This window comes from Macaca fascicularis, chromosome 3 (genome assembly GCF_037993035.2).
Source record: "Macaca fascicularis isolate 582-1 chromosome 3, T2T-MFA8v1.1".
NCBI lineage: Eukaryota > Metazoa > Chordata > Mammalia > Primates > Cercopithecidae > Macaca > Macaca fascicularis.
The window spans coordinates 133,233,512-133,257,265 of NC_088377.1; the positions used below are offsets into that span (position 1 = coordinate 133,233,512).

General features: G+C 35.8%; 1 protein-coding gene across 26 annotated transcripts in view; it reads right to left on the reverse strand.

Annotated features, from left to right (window-relative positions):
• ADAM22 (ADAM metallopeptidase domain 22) overlaps positions 1-23,754 on the reverse strand; it is a 245,780-nt gene that overhangs the window by 63,780 nt on the left and 158,246 nt on the right. For all 26 annotated transcript variants that reach the window (XM_065542383.2, XM_045388728.3, XM_045388726.3 and 23 more), the window contains 8 exons: positions 19,951-20,014; positions 17,801-17,870; positions 8,820-8,890; positions 6,456-6,530; positions 4,699-4,770; positions 3,722-3,888; positions 2,215-2,299; positions 747-837 (listed from right to left, as the gene is read on the reverse strand). In XM_065542383.2, the coding sequence (XP_065398455.1) occupies positions 747-837; positions 2,215-2,299; positions 3,722-3,888; positions 4,699-4,770; positions 6,456-6,530; positions 8,820-8,890; positions 17,801-17,870; positions 19,951-20,014 (695 nt within the window). The remainder of the gene's footprint in view (positions 1-746; positions 838-2,214; positions 2,300-3,721; positions 3,889-4,698; positions 4,771-6,455; positions 6,531-8,819; positions 8,891-17,800; positions 17,871-19,950; positions 20,015-23,754) is intronic.

The window sequence follows — 23,754 nt, forward strand, 5'->3', positions numbered from 1 at the left end:
TGCCACCACACCTGGCTAATTTTGGTATTTTTAGTAGAGATGGGGTTTCACCATGTTGGCAAGGCTGGTCTCAAACTCCTAACCTCAGGTGATCCACCTGCTTCAGCCTCCCAAAGTGCTGGGATTCCAGATTATAAAAATATTTACAATGTTTGTTACTAAAATAAAAATGGAAATCATCAAATTTTAATGGTAAATACACAGTATTTGACCATCAGGGTAAAGTGATTTTACCTACTTGAGAAAAGACATTCTTCATAGATACCAAACCTAGCATATTTTACTAGGTCCATTTATTAACTAAGCTTTTTATCAGTTCTGATCCTGACAGGGAAATTCTACCTCTGTGGCCACGTTCAGAGATGTTTTAAATAAAACATAAAAAAAGTATGTCTGAAACCTATATGCCTAGAATTCTCTACTAAACATTTATGATGAACAAACTGGGCTTATTTTTTCCCTTATAAGGTTAAATTCAGCTTGAATTTATTATCACATGGCTTTAAAGTTCACTATAGTCATAGAAATTTCCACCTATAATGTAAATATTTATTTGTATTACTTTGGAAAACAACAGTTTGTGCTGTTTATCTTCTATCTTTTACTACCATTCAAATTCTTTTTTATCTTTTACTACCATTCAAATTCTTTTCATCAAGCAACTAAATCAAAAAATTTTACGCTCCAAAATATTTTACAAATAGTCTATTTTAAATACAACTAACCACACATGCACTAAAACTTACCACTTGCTAACTTTCTTTTGTCTGAGATAATACCAATATTATGGGCTAATGACTGGGCAAGTGTAACAGCCATTAAGTCAGTTTTCCCAAACTGAAAAACAAAAACAAAAATAAAATATATATAAATCCAACTTGTCACTGAAAAAGAACCAGAGAAAAATGTCACAATATCACTGAAAATAAGTAATTTCTAAGCAATTTCTTTAGCAGAGGCTAAACATACTGTAGCCAGCACTGAATATGCATTTGGGAAAAAGTGGTAAGAAACAAAAATCCATGTTTGATTAGGTCTTACAGGGAATACTAGAAGTCAGGAAATAATCACAGCTTTTGGGTTTTGGAAATGTATATCTATCTGAGTCCAAATTTCACCAGTGACATTCTTGAAAAATTCAATATTGGTATATAATTAAATCAGTCTTTTGGATAATACAAAACAAAATAAATCGGTAATTTTTTTTAGAACTTGTTCATCTTTGTGTCCACTTGTAATCCTGAAATTCCCCTCAAGTGGAATAGAATGGGGCTTCAGAAAACAAATGAAATGAGTAACAGGAGGTAGTGACAATCTTTGGGCAATAGAAACTGAAGAACTGAAGAACTGAGGATATATTTTTCAATTTGTAGCCTCTTAAAGATACAAGTATTTTCTTTTCGATCATCTCTAATAGGTTTAGTGCCTTAGGAGTAAGAGAAACCCTTTGGAAAACCTACTCTATTTTTCTTATCTCCAAATCTGTTAAATAATAAGGAAAAAATATCCAGTTGGGTTGTTAGGTGACAACCTGATGCTTCAGGGAATTATTCAATTCCCTGGAAAATCATTCAAAGTGAATAATAGGGCCTTATTTTCAATGAAGGTAAAAGTAAAGATTCTCTCAATTTAATCTGTAAGTAGCTTAATCTGGAAATTATTCCAAGTATAACATGAATATATAATAATTATCACATATTATCTCCCATTATTTCCCCAGTCTGTTCTCTGGTCACTTATAGCAACCATATTAGTTTTTTATTTTTTATTTTATTTTATTTATTAATTAATTTATTTATTTACTTGCTTATTTAGAGACAGGGTCTCACTCTGTTGCCCAGGCTGGAGTGCAGTGGCGCAATTTGGGCCCAATACAACCTCTGCCTCCCAGGCTCAAGCCATCCTCCCACTTCAGCCTCCCCAGTAGCTGGGGCTACAGGTACATGCTACTATTTTTGTATTTTTGATAAAGATGAGGTTTTGCCATGTTACCCAGGTTTGTCTCAAACTTCTCGTCTCAAGCAATCTGTCCACCTCAGCCTCCCAAAGTGCTGGAATTACAGGAATAAGCCATTGTGACAGGCTGCCATATTGATTTGTAATGTAGCAATCTAACATCTGGAGTATGTGGATACTGAGAAATTCTCTCTTAAGTATGAGGAAAACATTTTCAGCCATCATACCACTTTGTATTGTACAGATGTTCACACCTACTTCATTCACGCCTCCTCCTTTCAGCAACGAGCAAATCCCACCAATATAAGCTGCCCCGCTCCGGCTACTCTCAAATTGACTTCCCCTTTTAGAAAAGGAAATGAAAAATGCTTACTGTTCACAGTTCAAACATCATAACACCTCTCATTATTAGTTTACCACATTTATTTTCTCAATATACATAAGATTTCTATACCATATACTCATGTTGCAAGGGAAAAATGTGAAAATTGTTTATACATGTAACCAAAGAAAAAGGTTTATAAGGGATGTTTTCTCATAAGATTAATAAATATCTTAAATTGAAGTATATCTATTAAAAAATAATTGGTTGATATGATGTACTCTGAAAAAGACACAAAATCACTTCTCTGGTATTTCTGCCAAAAATACATAACTTAACATCAGGCATTCCCATGAGGAACAGTCAATAAAATAATTGGCCTATACTCTCCAAAAGTATTAAACTCAAAATAGACAAAAGAAAGCTGAGGAAATCTTTCAGATTAAAGGAGACTAAAGAGACATGATGATTAAATGCAATGTGTGATCCTGGATTGGATTTGGATGGGGAAAATTAGCTATAAAAGACATTATTGAGGTAATTGGTGAAAGTTGAATATAGACCATGGATTACATAAAAGTATTGTTTATGTTAAATTTTCCAGTTTCAATAATTTACTGTGGTTATATAAGAGAATGTCTTTTTACTCTTAGAGAATATATACTATTTAATAACAAATCCCCAGTAAGTGTCTTCAACTTATTTTCAAAAGGTTCAGGAAAAAAAAACAAAAACAAACAAAAAAACTGAAGGATGGATGAATGGAAGGAAGGGAGGGAGAATGGAAGAAAATTATGAAACAAATGGGGGAAAATGTGAATAACTGATGAATCCGAATAGAGGGCATATGCAATTTCCTTGTAGTATTCTTGCAACTTTTCTCTAAATTTGAAATTATATATAAAGTTACCCCAAAATACATCTTTTCTTCCTTTTATAACTTTCTTCAACAGTTCTGACTTTAGATGATAGATTTTTAAAATTCTACTATATATAATTTGCTATTACGTCAAATATGCATGCTATCAAAAAAAGAACATAAGAGTGAGAAAAAATTAAAAATAAATTCCAGAAATACTAAGCTCTCATGTCAGAACCAAAAACAGAGAAAACATTAACATTTAAAAGACAGTAACTTTAAAGAATATAATTTATCTGCAGTTAAGAATACTATATATATATTAGCAGTATTTTTACTCAGTAAATGCTCTATTTAAACATCTTGAAAAATAAATATTAAGTAATAAAATAACTCAAAATTAAAACTTACACTTTCATGGCAATTTTAAACAATCTATACTTTAAAACTTTTTCCAAATCTATCTGCCATCTGCCATGTCAAATCCTAATTGTGTAATGTAGCAGAAAGGATACATTTCAGTCACAATAAAGCATTTAACATGAAATCAGAAAAAGTAATACATCATTACAGAAGTTACGTACGAAAAAAGGTGTACTGCATCACTTTTCTCTTTGATAAAATCCCTCCTGTATTTCATAAACTCACGTAGGGTGATCAATGGATTTTCAGATATGGCAAACTTGTTGTCAGTCGCCCAGGTTTCCATAGCAACCAATACTATCCTGGTCTTAAGTTGGTCTTTATATATCTAGTATATTAATAAAATGAACACATCAGCTGTACATGTGGTAAAATCAAACAGTTTATGAACAGGACTACAAAACTCCTTTCATGGAAAATTCTTTGAGTTTTAGTTAAAGCGAGATAACTTTCTAATTTACGTGCATTTCCCTTGAGTAACTGAGACTGAAATTGTTGACTAATACCCAAAGAACAGAGCACTTTTTGGAAACAAAAGGTCCCTTTTGACGAATACTTGCACCCTATTCAAGGTTCCACCTAAATCTGTTTTAGGTATCCTGGAAAAAGAATTCATGCATGCTTGAGTTCCCTTAGCCAAAAATGGAGCAATGAAGACTCTCCAAAGAAATAATTTATATACAACCTGACTGGCTCTGATTAGACTTGTGAAGAAGGTACTAGCACAGCCTCATCAAGGGAAGATTTGGGAAGTATGGAGGTATAGTGGAATTATTTAGTTGCATCACTGCCACAGCACCAGGCACTCTTGAAAAAGGTACAACTGTTGTACTGCTTCTCCATCATTATAAGTCACTGTGAATATCTTTGTTAGGGGTATGACACAACCTCTGTTTTTACAGTGTGAAAAACACAGGATGGAATTTCAGGCATATCTATGGATAACTTCGACCAGTTCCTCTTCCCAGCCAGACATCAAAGTCAATAAAGTCTATTGCAAGGTCACCCGGGACTTACTAGACACCTTGGTTGAAGTGCAACATAGAGCAGTGAAACTATAAGAATCATATTATCCATTCTATTAGCAATTAGGAAATAAGATTCTTCTAGGGCAATAATGGACTGGGTTGATACTTACTATGTCTGCCATGTTCACCACAGACTTCGCATAGGTATTGGTATGTACAACGGAAAGCCGATGTTTTTTAAACTGAAAGCAAAAGAAAAAAAGTGAAGGTCTTCCAAAGTGATCAGAAAACAACCATCTCATCAGAGAAAACATGGTGCAATTGAAAGATCCCTACAAATGTAAAAAAAAATCTTTTCTGTAAAAATGTGCTTTCTGTAAAAAAATGTCAGAGTCAGTTGAGATCAAGTTCTTTATCTGCTATGTTGCCTGAGACAAGGCTCTTAAAGGATTGAGGCCTCAATTTATTCATCTGGGAGATGAAGTAAAAAATATCCAATCCATCCATTTCATAGATTTATTTTTATCGGCATTGTTATTCAAAATGATAAAACATATGAAAGTTGTCTATGAATTGCAAGACATACAAATCTAAGTAGGGGTATAGACAGTAAAGTGGATGTGAATACTGCTAAAAGCATACAAATCGAAAAGTTCTATAAGACTTATTCAGGAAGAAGAAAGCTCTAAGATAAAGGTCACAACAAGGTGGCATACAGGGCAGATGTGGATCACATAGATCTTTGTTTAGTCTCAAATGTGTTTTAAAAATCAGGAAATATCATGTAAAATCCAATTTCTGGCTTCAGTTAAAATTAGCATTCCCACCTGGTAATAACTGGCAAACACTGAGACTCAGTTGCTTCCCTTAGACAGGCCACACACCATTCTTTTCACCACAGGCCTCACCCACCTATGCTGTCTTATAGCTGGTTCATTTCACTTATATTATATGTCTACAGATGTCTATGGATATCTAAATTTGTGACTATCTAAAATGCTCAAAATATATGTTGTTATAACTTATTTTATAAAAGTCCTGGGGAACAGTAACATTCACTGGATTCAAATAGGTGGAAAGATAAAACTTAGACCTAGCTTGAAGAAGGAAGCAGCACTCAATCCTGATTATGTTGTGATTATTATTATTAGCAACTGTAATAATTAAGATCTAAATTATGTATTTAATCATACATAAATAAATGATAATCTTTTCCTCAAATAAGCAGGTCAAAGTAAAATGCACTTGTACCTGAACTTAAGTAAAATTCAGCAATATGCATCATTAAACATTTTTAGTTTAAAACTTTGGTTACACGGAACAATTAGCATTATAACTCATTGCTGTGCTATGAATGTAGTCATACTGCCTGCAATATGCCCATTAACTGAATATAAACACTATGGGTCGAAATAATTTGATTCAACAACATGAAAGTTTTGTCAAGTTCTTATCCTAAGAATCTTCACTGGTTAGCTATGTAAGCATTTGCATATGATTTCTGCACAGTAACACCAAAATAGAAAAATTGCTTTTCTTTTATTAAGATAAAGTTGTACCTTGCAAACTAAAATGTCACATAATTGGTGCCTCACTTTTTCAATATAAAATGGAATTTCCATTTTTTTAAACCTTGTCATTTTAGTAAGTGGAGATTCAAATATTAGCACCTCTACTAACCAAGCAAATTCACAAGTTGATACTGAGTTACAAAGTATTTTTGGAAACTCAAAAATTACTGCTAGTTATTTCCACCTATGAATATTTCCTAATTGCAGGTTGTTGCTAGTTAACAAATATATTTGATTATACAAATACCTTCTCCAGGTTACAGCTTGATGGGCTTCTTGTTTTTTCTAAACATATTTTTACACTCACCAGTTTTACCCTAGGCACGAACAGGCTTAAAAACAACAGCAAATCCTACCATAAGGTGATCATTCACAATCATCAGTTCAATGTATTTGGTTTCTTCTTCTACATTACGAGGATATCGACGAAGCTGTAACACAGGAAAGGAAACAGCACCTAATTCAGCCCTCTAAACTCGGCTGTGAAAACCTAAAAAATATGGAAGAAACTGACAAAACAAAATTTTCCCTTTTTATTCCTTCAGCATTAAAAAATTTTTTCATCAATTTGTTTAGTTTCTGAGTTGGTAATAAATTAACATGGCTCAGAAAATTTAAGAAGTATAAAAGAACAGAAGATGAATGTCTTCCTCTCACCTCTATTCTCCACCTACTCAGTTCCTAGTCCTTCCCCCACAATGGATACAGCAAGTTACTGGTTCCTTCCAAAAATATTTATGCATATAAAACTAAATGTGAATATATCCTTTATTTTATACTTCCGTTTATTTCACTCCTTTCTGCATCTAGCAATTTTATTTAACAGTCTATCTTGAAAATAGTAACATATGAAGAGCACTCTTTTGGGTCCTCTGAAGATCTCTGAGAGGGTACAGGGACTGGAGTGATTGGCACTTTTATTATTTAATCTCCAAACTGGGAGTGAGTCACGTGCCTTCATCTAGGATGGTTCAGAGGATCCCCAAATGACATGGGGTCTTTGTTAAAATAGCTTTGAGAACTCCCAGTCAGTCTTATCTATTACAGCTAGCTTTCTAGAATATTGTCCTATTCTTTCAGTCTATAATTCAAAAACAATAGTTTCACATTAAATCCTGATGGTAATCATTTTATCTAACTGGGCCTCAAGATAAATATGTCTCTACCTATTCATATAAATATATATATATATGTTTATATATGAGTTTATATATAATCATATATATGAGTTTATATGTGTGTATATATGTGTGTGTGTATATACATATATAAACATTCACAACATTTATAAAGGTCATAGTAGTAATTCACGGAACACATGGGTCTGAGAGGCAATATATGGCGTATATGTGGTTATAAGCACCTCTCTGAGACCAGACTTCCTAGGTCAGAATCCCAACTCCACCAGAGTCACCCTATGTGGCTTTGGGCAAGTTTCTTGATTCTCTTACGTTCAATGTCCTCATCAGTAAAATGAGGATATTATAGGTTGAATATCTCTCATCTAAAAATCCAAAACTCCAAATGCTCCAAAATGAAAAACTTTCTGAGCACCAATATGACACTCAAAAGAAATGCTCACTGGAGCACTTCAGATTTCTAATTTTTGAATTAGGGATGCTGAACCACTAAGTATCATGTAAATATTCTGAAATCCACCCCCACTCTCCCCTCCGCCACACACACACACACACACACACACACACAAATCAAAATCTGCAACACTTCTGGTCCCAAGCATTTTGGAAAAGGTATACTTAACCTGTGATAACACCTTCCTCTTAAGGTTTTTGAGGGTTACATGTGTTAATATAGTTAAAATTCTTATAATAGACCCTATTATAAGGATTTTACAAGGTAAGTATTCAATAGCATTCAATAAGATTTAGCAATAATTATTCACAATAAAAATCTGTCTATAAACATGTATTTTATTTCAAGGTAATAAAAAGAAGACACCTGATTCCTTCAACTTCTTGATCTTACTAGAGATCTATTTCCTTCATCTTGTGTTTTTAATGGCCACCTCCCCTGCCCACATCACCACAGTGGTGACATCTTGATTCTGATGGCCACAACTCTTAACTTTTCTAAACTACTTGCCAGCTCTGTGATTTGAGCAAGTCATTTTCTCATGTCAGAGTCATCATTTTTCTTTCAGTGAAAGGGGAATAATAGTACCGACTTCATTTGGTTTAAAGCATCATATCAACAGTTATTATTACCCAGTCCAATATCCAGTGGAACAATCATAAAGCCCATGACCTAATTTTATATCCTGGACTCCAAAGATTGCTCAAGTGAGACAAAAGCATTTTGTGGCTTCACAACTGGATTGATTCATTCCTAAGGGGTTATAGTCAAGGTAATAAATACAAGGATATAAACCATACAAGTGGATTCCATGATGTGGTACATATCTGGGCAAGGAAAGAAGCCTATTGTAGAAAGAACCTGAGATGCCACAAGCAGGAGCCTCATAACCCATAATATGATGAAGAAACATATTATCACCACTGTCTTGAATCCTTTTTGCATCTGTGAAATAACATGGTTCCCCTTTCTGCTGCTTCTTCAGATCTGTCACCCTTATGGTTTGCCACATCCGGACAAATTCCCAAACTAATACTCACCCTCTCACACAGACTTACCGTAGATTAAAATGATTGGCAGTTGACAATTGTTTTAAAACAACACGACATACCACTGTGAATACATACCTGCCGTTTACTCCTTTTTGGTCTTGGCTTCAAAATAAATTTTGGTGGAGTAATGTTTACTTGTTGAAATTCTAAAAGGAAATTAAATTTAATTTAACTTAGTGAATTTGTCAGATTTCTTCAATATAGGGCAAAGTTTTACCTGCCCTTCTTTCTTATGAATTTTATAATATATAATGCTATACTTAATGATCACACAAAACATTTAGTATGTCAATACTAAACATTAATTTACTATATTAATACTAAATAAACATTTAAAGGATGAATATAATTTGCAAAATATAGAACATTATTTCTGTTCTAATTTACTTCAAAAAAATTTTCATATTTCTCCTATAAATATCATTACGTTATTTACTAGGAATCTTCTAAACAGCCAACTCAACTTTCACTTCCATTACTAACCTTCTCGAGGAAGCAAAATATAGAAGACGAGCAATGAGAAGTAGAAAAAATAATCACACATTTCTGAGTTCATAATTTATTAAGAAATTGTTATAGGACACCAAAGTTTTGAGTTAATTTTTTCCAATTAATTTACATTCTTCTTTGCCCATAACCAAATTAATCTCAGGCTTTATCTGCTCTTGGTAGCAGATGTGAAAATCATACATCAACTGTTTATGCACATAGATTCATCTCTGAATATAAGATTAGGTTATTTATAAGGGAGGATTTTTCTACAAAGTGAAAGGAAAGTTGCAATCTTTCCCTAGGGTACAGATATCCTAAAACTTTGATGATTGAACAATCTGAAGGGGCTTATTATAGGAATAATGCTATAAAACACTCAAGGTGAACCATTATCATTATTTTTGGATACTGTTCATAAAGGAGAGATAATAATGGTCAGAGAAATCTGTGACCAAGAAGTTGAATAATAAAATCAGGGTAAGGAAATTAATATTCTCTCTTTATTTCATGTTCAAATATTCTCCCATCATGTCGTTTTTCAGAGTGCTATGGCCTGGGCATACAAGGGATTTGCTGAGAAAGGGAATAAGTTCTCTTTTATAATTAAAAAAAAAAAAAAAAACTAATAGGAAAAACAGAAAAACAAGATTACAAAAGTAACCCATCTCATATCAATAATTCATTAAATGTAAATAGACTAAACGTTGCACCTAAAAGGCAAAGATTACGAGACTGGATTTTTTTTTTAATGCAAGACTTAACTACATGCTGTTTAGAAGAGGGGCACTTTAAATTTAAAGTATGGAAGAGGATACACCTTACAAACATTAATCACAAGAGAACTGTGAAGGAAATATTAATATCAGACAATGTAACTTCAGGACAATAAGAATCTGGGAGAAAGGAAACTATTTCCTAATTATAAATGGGTTGATTCATCAAAAAGACACAATGCTCCTAAATGTTTATTCACCTAATAACAGAGTTTCAAAATACATAAAGCAAAAAGTGACAGACCTGAAAGGAGAAATAGACAAATTCAAAGTTACAGTTAAGGATTTCAACAATCCTCCCTCAGTAATTGAAAGAAAAAAAAAAAGCAAACAGAATCATATGGACACAGAAGACTTTACACTATTAACCAATTTAACTAAGTTGGCATTTTTAACACTTTACCCAATAATTGAAGAATACATATCCTTTTTAAGAACACATGAAACATTCACCAAGACAGGCAATATCATAGATCATAAAGCAAGTCCCAATAAATTTTATTTAAAGAAAATGAAATGACACAGAGTATTTTCTCTTATTGCAATTCTATTAAATTAAAAAATCTATAATAAAAAGGTGCTTGGAACAAAATAACCAAGTATTTCGATACTAAGCTCTTCATTTCTAAATAACCCATTGGACAACGAAGAAATCACCTGGTAATTTAGAAAATGTTTTGACCTAAAGTAAAAATATGACAAGTTAAAATACGAGGGATGCAGGTAAGGCATTTAGTGCTTGAAGGGAAATGCATAGCTTTAAGGGGTTATGTTAGAAAAGAAAAAAAAGTTTAAATTATGATCTAACCTTCCACCTTAACAGCCCAGAAAAATAAGAGCAAATTAAACACAAATCAAATAGAAAAAAGTGAGACTAAAAACTTAAAAACAAAAATCAATAAAATTGATCAGCAGGACTTGATCAATAAAGAAAGCAAATCACTACAGATTCTATAGATATTAAAAAGATAATATGAGGATATTATTAAGAGCTTTATGCCAATAAAGTTGTTAATTTAGATGAAATTCCTTGAACATGTGTATATGTAGATAATCTGAATAATCTTGTATCTATTAAATAACTTTAATTCTTAATTAAACTCTCCAAGAAAACCGTAAGGTCAGATGACTTCACTGATGAATTCTACCAAACATTAAAGGAGGAAATAATACCACTTTTACACAAACTTAAAAAAAAAAAGAGTCGGAAACTTTTCCTAACACATCTTGTAAGACCAGCAAAACCCTGGTACTAAAACCAGAAAAGAAAACTAGAGTCCAATATGCTTTCTGAACCTATATATTAAAAATGTTTAACAAAACATAGGCAAATCAAACCCAGTAATACACAAAAATATAATCCACCATAACCAACTGGGGCCCATTTGAGAATGCAAATTAGTTTCATATTCAAAACATCAATTTATACAATTCATCACATTAACAGATTAAAGGAGAATGATCATCTCAATAGACATAGAAAAGCATTTGACAAAATTCAACACCTATTCTGGATAAAAACTCTTAGCAAACTAGAATAGCAGACTGATAAAACTACTCAGCTGCAAATATGTACTACCTTTCATAGAAAAGGAAGGATGAGCAGAATCAAGAGCTGAGAACATAGAGCCAAGAGTCATGGAGAATTCTTTCCAGGCCTTGAAACCCAATCAAAAAGGGTCAACATTTGCCCAGCAGAATTTCAGAACTGCAATGTCGGTGTCTTTTTTGTTTCTCAAATGTTCCCTCTTTTGTAAGCGAATGTCTATAGCTGGCCCATTACTGGATCCTGGGAGTACATAGGGCAGATAACTTGTCTCTTTAGTTTTACATACAGAAGGATTAAGAGAAATTACATCCAAAGACCCTCATCCACACCTGGACCTGATTTAGATAATGAGATTCTAGACTTAGAGCAGATGCTACAACAGGATGAAACTCTTACAGGAAGAGAATGTATTTTGTAGGTAAAAGAGACAAGAATCACTGGGGGCCAAAGAGAAGAATTTGACAGACTTTAAGATGACCTCTAATAGTCTCCACCTCCTGGTACTCACGCCCTTGTGTAATACCCTCTCTCTGAGTGTAAGTAAAACCTGTAACTTGCTTCCAACCAATGGAATACAGCAAAGGTCATTTCTCCAGATAACATTATGTAAGATTGTAACTCATCTTGCTAGAGACTCTCTTTCTTACCGGCTTTCATTACACGAGCACCAGTGTTGTGAGCTGCCCTATGGAGAGGCCCATGTGAGAAAAAGAGTAACCATCAGCCAAAGCCAGCAAGAAACCAAGGCCCTTGGTCTAAGAGGCTAAAAAGAACGAAATTCTGCCAACAACCACTGCATATCCTTCCACAGTTGAGCCTTGAGATGAGACAAAGTCCTAGAAAACACCTTCACTGCAGCCTGTGAGGGCCTTTGAAGCGGAGAACCCATCTAAGCCATTCTTGGACTCCTGATCCACAGAAACTATGAGATAATAAGTGTGTATTGTCTTAAGAGGTGCATTTTGTGGTAATTTATTACTCAGCTACTTTCTAATTTTTCTGTACATAATAAAAATGTATTCCTCAGCAATAGATAACTAATACAATGCCACTGTATAATCTCATTCCCTTGAGAGAAGGCTGGACCCTGTGACTCATTTCTAATAAATACTATACAGTAAAAGTGATCAGATGTTGCTTTTGAGATCAGGTTAACAAAAATACTGTAGCTTCCATCTTAGGCATTGTGTCTCATTCTCTCTCCTCTTGGTCTCTCGCTCTCTCCTAGAACAAGTTAGCTACCAGGTTGGTGGGGGGCAACCCTGTGGAGAGGCCCATGTGGTGAGGTACTAAGGCTTCACAACAATCATATGAGTGAGCTCAGAAGCGAATCCTCCCCAGTTGAGCCTTCAAATGAAACTGGAGTCCCAGCTGACAGTTACGCTACAAACTCATGACACCGTGGGCCAGAGGCACCCAGCTAAACCACACCCAGGTTCCTGATTCTCAGAAATTATGAGATGATAATGTTTGTTTATTAAAGCCACTAGGCTTTAGAGTAATTTGTTACACAGCAATAGATAATACAATAGATAAGCAATAGATAATAACTAATACAACATCTACACTAAAAATGACCAAATACTGAAAGAAATTTTAGACTCACTACTAATAACATGCTGTTTTTCCCCATTAATCCATACTTTTAATACAATTCTAATAAAAATCCCAGAATTTACAGAAATTGACAAGTAGTTTCTAAAATTTGTAGGGAAATATAAAGAGCCCAGAATAGCCAAAATTTTGGGGGGAAAAAACAGAATTGGAGGATTTACGTTATTTGATTTCAAAACTTATATAAAGCCACAGTAAGCAAAACAAAGTATGATAAGGGTAGCCAAATAAAGTAAGAGTCAAGAAATTGACTCTTTTTTTTTTTTTTTTTTTTTGAGACGGAGTCTCGCTCTGTCACCCAGGCTGGAGTGCAGTGGCCAGATCTCAGCTCACTGCAAGCTCCGCCTCCCGGGTTTACGCCATTCTCCTGCCTCAGCCTCCTGAATAGCTGGGACTACAGGCGCCCGCCACCTCGCCCGGCTAGTTTTTTGTATTTTTCAGTAGAGACAGGGTTTCACTGGGTTAGCCAGGATGGTCTCGATCTCCTGACCTCGTGATCCGCCCGTCTCGGCCTCCCAAAGTGCTGGGATTACAGGCTTGAGGCACCGCGCCCGGCCGAAATTGACTCATATTAATATTTTTTGACAAAGACATCAAAACAATTCATTGATTAAAGGAAAGGAAACTCTTTTCAACAAATAGTATTAGAATAATTGTGTATTCACATAAAAAATAATAAAATAAAACTTAACCCCTACTTTTCACCGTGTACAAAATGTAATTTGAAGAGGATCCTAGATCTAAACATAAAAAATAAAACTATAGAGTTTTTAGAAGAAAACACTAGAAAATATCTTCAAAACTCGGAAGCTAGCAAAAATTACTTAGCATGGAGAAAGCAATAATGATAAAAACTAATGTTAAACTTCACAAAATTTAAAACATCTGTTCATCACAAGATGCCATTAAGTAAGTAAATAAGCAAACCAAAGACTGGGGAAAAGATATTCATAAGCCATATTTGGCAAAGGCCTTCGATCTAGAGTATGTAAGTACTCCTACAACTTAACAACAAAAAGACAGAAATTCTGATTAGTGGCGAATAAGTGTATATCCTACACATCATTAATCACAAGAAAAATGCAAATTTAAACCAAAGTGAGATAGCACCAAATACACTAGAACAGCTAAAATTAAAGAATAACAGAGCAGATGTTGGTCAAGATGTGGAACAATTAAAACTCTCAGAGTGCTGACGCAAGTATACCACTTTGTGTACCCACTTTGGAAAACGGTTTCAGCAATTCCTCATAAAACGGTGGTTCTCAAAGTGTGATTCCAGCACCAGCAGCATTAGCATCACCTGGGAAGTACTGGAAATGCAAATTCTCCAAACCCACCCAAGATATACTGATTTAAAACTCTCAAGATAGGGCCAGCAATCTGTGGTTACCGGTCCTCCAGATGATTCTGATGCATGCTAAAGTTTGAGGACACTTTCAACACAGTTAAACATGTACCTACCCTATGGCCCAGCAAATGTATTCCTTGGTGTTTACCGAAGAAATTAAAATATGTGCCCATAGAAAAGACTTGTACAAGAACGTGCATAGTTGCTTTTCTCATAATAGTCAAAAACCAGAAACAACCCAAATGTCCATCAACCAATAGATTAAAAATTGTGTTATAGGCCAGGCGTGGTGGCTCATGCCAGTAATCCCAGTACTTTGGGAGGCCAAGGCGCGTGGATCACCCAAGGTCAGGAATTTGAGACCAGCCTAACCAACATGGTAAAACCCTGTCTCTACTAAAAATACAAAAATTAGCCAAGCATGGTAACGTACGCCTGTAACCCCAGCTACTTGGGAGCCTGAGGCAGGAGAATTGCTTGAACCCAGGGGGCGGAGGCTGCAGTGAGCCGAGATGGCACCATTGCACTCCAGCCTGGGCAACAGTGCAAGAACCCATCCCCCTGCAGAAAACAAGTGGCATATTCATAGGACACAATATATTCAATAATTTAAAAGAATGAACCATTGCTACTCTTGACAACATAAACCTCATAGGCATGTGCTAAGCAAAAGAAGCTGCAAATAGTACATGATTCCATCTGTATAAAGTTCTACAACAGACAAAAGAAACGGCAGAGGTGGTAGGCACCGACTACAGAGGGTACAAAGGAAGTTACTGGGGTAACAGAAATGCTCTCTCTCTCAACAAGAGTGTATGTATGTAAAAATTTATTGAATAGTACTCAAGACTTTTATATTTCATTGCATATTTTTTTAACTGGGTACATAGGCATCCATAGGAAATAAGATTTTCCCAGAATATGTTCTCAGAAACACTAGTCCTGAGACAGGTGCATGCCATGTAAAGGAAACGTTCCACAGTCCAACAAGTTTGGGGAACAGCTGATCCTATTTCTATCTCTGGGAAATACATACAACATAACAAGATGATGATGTTGATAATCTATAACCCAGTTAAACTTTATGCATTCTAAAATAAATAAGCTTACTTTTGAGACTATTTCACAGAAATTGTAGTTGTGACATTTATTTGTCTATTTCTTGTTTTCTTTTAATTTATCACAGTAAATCATAAGTAATGTTGGGAGACAAAACTCTCTCAAAATTGACAGTGCCAACTTCTGATGAGGAAAACTAGAAACTAATTGAAACAGACCTGAGTTTTCAAAGAATATGTCTAAAAAATCATTTTAATAACAGCAAAACTGCCAAGTCACCATCAAAGTTTCTGCTGGAAAGAAACCCTGAACAATTTCCTCAAAAAAAAAAAAAAAAAAATCCTAGCAAGCCTACAATCAAGTCTTTAGGGGAAAATCTTTATTTATTACTTTAAATATTAATTAATGTTGACTGCTTCCAGTAATACCCATTAAATTATAGCTTTATTCCCACACAGCTAGTCATGATTTATTTTCTTATCAGAATAGGGATTGTAAAAAGTTTTATAAGACCACTGAAAGAACCGTCTAAAAAGTCTGTGAGAGGTTAAGAGCATCTATATTCCCATTTGAAAATTTTTCAAAATAGTAAATTCTATTAAATCTTCTCTCCCTCTGGCAGCAGGAAAGAAGGGGAGAGAATGTTCATTCTCTTTACGGAAATTACAGGAGGATGAGGAGTTAAAAACTTATGTCAGAGAGAAAGGAACATTAGGAAACATTTATTTCATTTTCTGATGAAGGGACAATGTAAACTTCTAAGTGATTTTCTAAGCATTAGTTTAGGATTACTCTCAGGCTGGTGATTTCTCCATTTCCCTCTGTGATTCTCTACCATAGTACATTTTCACAGTGTCATAATTCAAAACTCAACTTCACCCCTTGCTAGCTGTGGGACCCTGGAAAAGACAAACTAGCTGAGCTCTGTTTCTTCATCTACAAACCGGGAATAACATTAATCTTACAAGGCTGCTGCAAAGCTTAAACTGAGATTAAAAATTAAAATAATCAGGCTGGGCACGGTGGCTCACACCTGTAAACCTGGCACTTTGGGAGGCTGAGGCAGGTGGATCACGAGGTCAGGAGTTCGAGACCAGTCTACCCAATATGGTGAAATCCTGTCTCCACTAAAAATACAAAAATTAGCCAGGCGTAGTGGCGCATGCCTGTAGTCCCAACTACTCGGGAGGCTGAGGCAGAAGAATTGCTTGAACCCAGGAGGCTGAGGTTGCAGTGAGCTGAGGTGGCGCCACTGCATTCCAGGCTGGGCGATAGAGCAAGACTTTGTCTCGAAAACAAAACAAAACAAAACAAAAAATAAATTAATTAATTAAATTAAATTAAATTAAATAAGGTTCACTAAATAGGGGAGGAAGCATCTCCATACCAGATATCCAGATATCTTCTGAATAAAGATATTCAGAGTGCTGTCTTGTCTTCAGGAGAAAACAAATGAGTCCAGCACAGTCAAAGAGAAACGCACCCTACATAATCACTGCTCCACTAAGGAGGGCAAAGTATGCATGTACCGCCCTTCTTGTCATGTGAAGACTTAGAAGCAACTCTAGAAGCAACATAGGTTGCTAGGTCCATTTATTCGACCTAAAATAAATAAGCTTACTTTTGAAAATATTTCACAAAATTTGTATTTTTGACATTTGTCTATTTCTTGTTTTCTTCTAACTTATTATAGTAAATCATAAGTAATCTTGGGAGACAAACACTCTTAAAATTAACCTAGGTCCATTTCAGTGTAGATGAGAAGAAAAGACTAATTTCACAAATAGCACATAATGATAACAAAAGTTAACCTATAATAGTTCTTTCTTAAAATTCTAGAGCAAAAAAGAGACAAGGAAAACAATAAATAGGGAAATGATTAAGAGTTCATCCCTATGTTTACAAGACCAGTATTTCACCAAGAATGAACTTGTATGCACTTTGTCTCACAGACCAATTCTTGCTCTAATCTTGTTTCTCCTTTAGTGCCTTATTTTCAATTTAAAAATTTTTTCAAGTTTTCCTCCACATCTTTCCAAACTCATCTGTGAGTCCAGTTTGCATTTTATTCTCCCTCTTGATGTGACTTGGCTCTCCCTCTAAAAACGTCAAAAGCAGATGTGGGCTAATGATACTCCACAAATAGATTAGTTCTAAGGCATTAAATAAATTACCGAAGTTGTCTTTTAAATAAAAAGTCACTATATGAACATCATACCAGATGGAAGATCATCCAAGGGAAATTCAAACAGTCTGGATTTGTAAACCGAATGAAAATGGAAATCCTCCTGAAATGACACAAGCAACAGTGATTAAGCGTGTACAACCGAATTATCTCCAGCCTTAGGCAAATGTAGCTGGAGACCCTTAAAAGAACCACAGCTTGCCTATGCATTCTCCTGGGTTTAGAGAGGTGATGAACCATTGCCCAACCCCTCCTATTCGCTCCTGAATTCTCTCAGCACCAGAGCAATATCCAATGAGAAGAAAAATGCCTTCACAGAGAAGCCAAAGCCTACAGTAATGGAAAACAAATGAATGAATCTATTCCCCCAAGGACAAATAAGACATTTGGCAAAATGACTTAATGTTTTTTTATTACTGGTTCCTTTCACGGATCCCTGCAGCCTTTTAAAAGTCAGAGAGCTTTGGTAGGCAAAGACTACAGAGCTAACAATTTTCACAGTATTGGGGAGCAGGATGCCTGGTATAAGTAAATGTCCAAAGTGGACCCTGTTCTGAAATTCAAGTGTCATACAAGCTATATTAAAAAGCAAGAGATAAAAAGTCATATTTTTCTTCTAAAAAGTTAATAAACACTCAAATATAATTTCATCTGGTTTCATCTAATTACTAAAAAAAAAAAAAATTAGAATGTCATAGGTTTCATATTATCTTAAAAAAATCATACTGTCAAGCAAAGTGGGTACCCATAAAATAATATACAATACAGAGAATTTCCCAAACAAGATGGTTTATGGGTGAAAAAACCATGTATGTTTCTTGAAAGGATTTGCCTCTCTGCTTGACTAATGTTGTGTAATACAAGGAAGAATATTTGTACGAACAGAGCTAGAATGAAAGTGTATTATGTTTCTCTGTAGTCTATAATATTAATTCAACTTCTTCTAATTTGTGGGAAATGAATGTTTCAGCTAAAGTGAGGGAGAGGATTAAGATGACTCAGGGTTCTCTAAACTTCATCAGCATAGAGCCTTAAAAGGAATAGACAACAGAGAAAAATCTGGAATCTAGAAAAGAGAGGAGAGGTGAAAAAATCATAGACCTGTGGATTTGATCTGTTATGGACTGAATGTGTGTGTGTCCCCAAAATTCTCATATTGAGACCCTGGCACCCAGGGTGACTTTGTCTGGAGATAAGGCCTGTGAGGCAGTGATAAATGATAAAGGAGGTCATAAGGGTAAGATCCTCATTCAGTATAGCTGGTACCCTTATAACAAGAGGAGACAACCAGAGTTCTCTCTCCCTCTCTGCCATGTGAGAACACAGTGAGAAGGCAGCTGTCTGCAACTCAAACAAAGAGCCCTCACCAGATGTCAACCATGCTGGCACCTTGGACTTCCTGTGCCCAGAACTGAGATAAAGATAAAAGTTTCTGTTGGTTAAGCAACCCAGTCTACAGGATTTTGTTATGGTAGCCAAGTCAGACTAAGAAAGATCATAACACATTAGGGTGGAGATGGAAATAGAGGTTTCAGAACACCTCAAAGGGAAAGTATTATATTTCCAAAATAAAAGAGAAAGAAACAAAAGAAATTTGCTGTTTGTTTGTTTGTTTTGGAGATGGAGTCTCACTCTGTCGCCCAGGCTGGAGTGCAGTGGCAGGAGGTTCAAGCAATACTCCTGCCTCAGCCTCCCAAGTAGCAGGGATTATAGGCACATGCCACCACACCTGGCTAATTTTTGGATTTTAGTAGAGATGGGGTTTCACCAAGTTGGCCAGGCTGGTCTCGAACTCCCGATCTCATGCCCGCCTCAGCCTCCAAAAGTGCCGGGATTACAGGCGTGAGCCACCACACCCGGCAAGAAATTTTTTAAAAAACACTTGTGGTTTTGACTTACTCAATATTTAGTTTAAAATATACAGACAGTCCCCAACTTACATGTTTTTGACTTTATGATGCATTTATCAGGGTACTAAATATATTTTTGACTTATAATATTTTTAACTTATGATAGGTTTATCAGGACATAGAACCATCATAAGTCGAGGAGCATCTGTACATATGTTTACTATCTTAACCCTAAACAATATAAAAATGAAATAAAGTAAGAAAAAAAGGAGAGGAAAAAAGCTCTCAGCACAAACATTTCCATTTGCCACAACAAACAGAAGGAGCACTTACTTGAGTAGTGTCATTTTCTTCTGGCTCAATGAGATATGTGTGGTTCCCGTCATAGAACATCCCACTGCCAATGACAAGAAAATAATTAGGCATGGCTATCGACTCTCATCCCAGAACAAGATCATTTTAAAATCAGCGGACCCCTTTGCTTCTCAATGCCTATTTCCCAGTCCCAACCATCACCTCCAGACACACCACACACACCACTGAGAGGGAAAGGCCCCTCCTTCCAATTCCTTATAGGTAGAGTCCCCTCATCCTCACCTGACCCCATGCTCAGGATTGCCATGCTCTAGCTGTTGCCCATCACTCCTCCGTCTAACATAGAATTCCCAGATTTTCATATGCAACAAGCCACCTGGAGAGCTAGTAAAAACGCAGGTCTTTCAGGACTCTTCTCAGATTTCTGGACTGGAACCCAGGAAACTGCATTTTAAATAAGCTCCAGGTGATCCTGAGGCAGGTTTTCAGGGACTATACTGAGAATGACCGACCTACCATAAACATGGAAGATGCTCTAGTAACAAGAGCTAACACATTTGAACAACGTGCCACAAGCTAAATACTTTACACTCATTTAATCTTTTCCACAAATCTACGAGGGAAGTACAACGACTATCCTTATTTTACAGGTAAGGAAACTGAAACCCAAAGAGATAAAGTAATTTGCCAAATTATTTAACCAGTAAGAGCAGAAATAGGAATAGAGCCCAGACAGATGGGACCATGAACTGCCCATTTGCAACCTGTTACCTACCTACATTCATGCATTCATGCATTCAATCAACATGTTTACAGAGCACCTACAATGCACTGTTGTAGGTGCTGGGGACACAATAGCAAACAAAACAGACCAATTATCTGTCCTTGTGGTGCTGATGAGTATTCTAGGGAGGACATACTATATATATAGAGAGAGAGAGAGACAGTGATAAATTCTAGGGAAGAAAATAATCAGGTGAAGGGCAATAAATGGTGCCAGAGGGCCGTGGGGGCTATACCAGCTGGGCACCTCCTAGGGCCTTGGCTTTTACTCTAAGAGAGATGAAGAGCCACTGCAAAGTTCTAAGCAGAGGGGAAATACAAACTTCCTTAAGTTTTATAATGATCACGCCAGCTTCTGTGTTACAATAATTTTTAGCACAGCAAGGATAGAAGTAGGGAAGTTACTGCAATAATCCAGGTGAAAGAAGGTGCTGTCTTAGATCAGAGCAGTAATAGTGGAAGTGGTGAGAACTGGTCAAATTTGGGATATATTTTGAAAGTAGAACCAATAGGATTTATTAATGGATTTGAAATGAAGTATGTAAAACAGAGAAGAGTTAGTGAAGACTCCAAGTTTTGACCTGAGGAACTGGAAAAACGGACGTGTCGTTTAACAAGATAAAAAAAAACGATGTGACGGAGTGAGACCCTGTTTCAAAAAAAAAAAAAAAAAGCGGGGGGGGGGAAGGGGGGATGCAGAAGGAGCTTATTGGGATGGGCCTAGGGAAGCAGGGAGCAGAGGGAAGGATGTAAATTCTTTAAGTGTTCAGTTTTGAGCTGGGCATGGTGCTCACATCTGGAATCCCAACACTTTGGAAGAAAAGGTGGGGGGAATCACATGAGGCCAGGAGTTTGAGACCAGCCTGGGCAATGTAGTGAGCGGCAAGACTCTCTCTCTACAAAAAGGTTTTAAAAAGTTAGCTGGGCCTGGCGAGGCACACCTGTAGTCCTAGCTACTTGGGAGGCTTAGGTGGGAAGATCACCGGAGCCCAAGAGTTCGAGGCTGCGGTGACTGATGACTGTGCCACTGCACTCCAGCCTGGGTGACAGAGCAAGACCCTACATTTCTTAAAAAAAAAAAAAAAAAAACAAGATCCATTTTGGACCCCATAGGCTGGGGGTGGCTACCAGCCATCTGAGAAATCCTCTGGAGAGCACTTAAATATACAAATGGCCTCAACTCCCACTCAGACAGATTCTGATAGCTGCTGCTTTTAGAAGAATATGATCCTTTTACTGAGATCAGGCCCTTTATGATGTTAAAGAAACTTGTCTTATCATTCAGGCATCTGAGGGTAGTAAAGCTATGAGCTTCTGTGGTAATTTTTCAGTTTTTGGTAGAAATGACTATATGACAGCCAAGCTCCTAAACATAAACTAGTATTTGTTTTTCATTGAAGACTTAGTGAAATTGGTGAAATTCCATGAGCTATAATTATAATGGCCTCCAAGTTCTGCCTCTATCCAAATTCTTTCATTCCTGCTATAACATCTTCCACATGTCCTCAACTTCTATATACTCACAGTATGATTGTTCTCACAGCTGCACTGTTTTCAGCCACATGTACTTTCTGAATTTGGATGACATTCTATTTGGAATTTAAAGATAAACAGATGCAGTTTGTAAGACATTACTGACAATATGTGCCCAAGGAGTCAGACGGAGAGCCTTTCAAAAAAGTAGACCAAATATGGCAGGGAGTATCTCTCTACCCTTGCTGAGAACTAGCCAGATCCATCCAGAAAGTCATATGAAACCATCACACTTTGCCAAAATTCATGTGGCAACACCAACAAAGTAGCAAGCAGATTACTTTGTTAAAATAGTACTGAGTGTTATTTATCCTTACATTAGGTTAACGTCCAATGGGAAAGTCATTTCTTTTTAGTGGACTTAGACATCATGTAAGCAATATGAAGACAACAGATTCTGACACTGTCTGTATCTCAGAAGACTCTAGATTGCTATATGATAATGTGCCATTATTAATTCCTTAATAATGAAAAAATACTTGTGTTTTATATGCTTTGAGAACTGAAATATTTTTGTTTATTTATATAAATCCTTTTATATTGAGTCCATAACAGTATACTTGATAAAAACCTATAGCTAAGACCAAGTCATCACAGATCAATTGAGCTAAAATTTCAAAAGGTTGTATCAAAATAAGATTTTGAAAGGAAAAAGCCATTCTTACAAATTTCCACAAGAGGGCAATAAACTCACATTTAACTCCATTCTTTACGGTTCCCATAGTAACAAGATTTTTGTCATAACACCAAACACACCAAAACCAAAACATTGTGTATTAGTCCTTTGACTCTGAACAAACGTGACCTTGCAGGTTCTTTATGGGAAAGATATACGAATCTGGTTTTCCCTTATTTATGTTATTCAACTGATTTAAGAAATCCAAAATGAAAAAAAATACGCACTTGGTAATTTATAAAGGATGAGTCATGGATGACATAATACATCTCATATCTAAACCACTGTAATTGGGACAACATACATTATTCAATATTTCATAACATTGCCCCAAAATATTTCTTCCAGAAATTTTTGTTCAGAAGGTAAAGTTAAGACGAGAAGTAATAATTACTAAATAACAAGATGATACAAGGGTATATTTATCCTACGTGCTCATAAAAGTCTAAGAGAGCTTAAAATGGTCATACACAATTCTGACAATGTTCCAAGATGCATGATAGGTTTTCTGTTTATTTTTATTTAGTTTCAAATAAAAACATTCTTAAAAGGAGAAGTAAAATCTACTTAATTAAAATAACCCTGTAATCCCAGCACTTTGGGAGGCTGAGGTGGGCGGATCACGAGGTCAGGAATTCAAGACCAACCTGGTCAACATGTCAAAACCCTGTCTCTAGTGAAAATACAAAAATTAGATGGGCGTGGTGGCAGGCACCTGTAATTCCAGCTACTCAGGAGGCTCAGAACAAGAATGGCTTGAACCTGGGAGGCGGAGGTTGCAGTGAGCTGAGATCGTGCCACTACATTCCAACCTGGTGACAGAGCGAGAC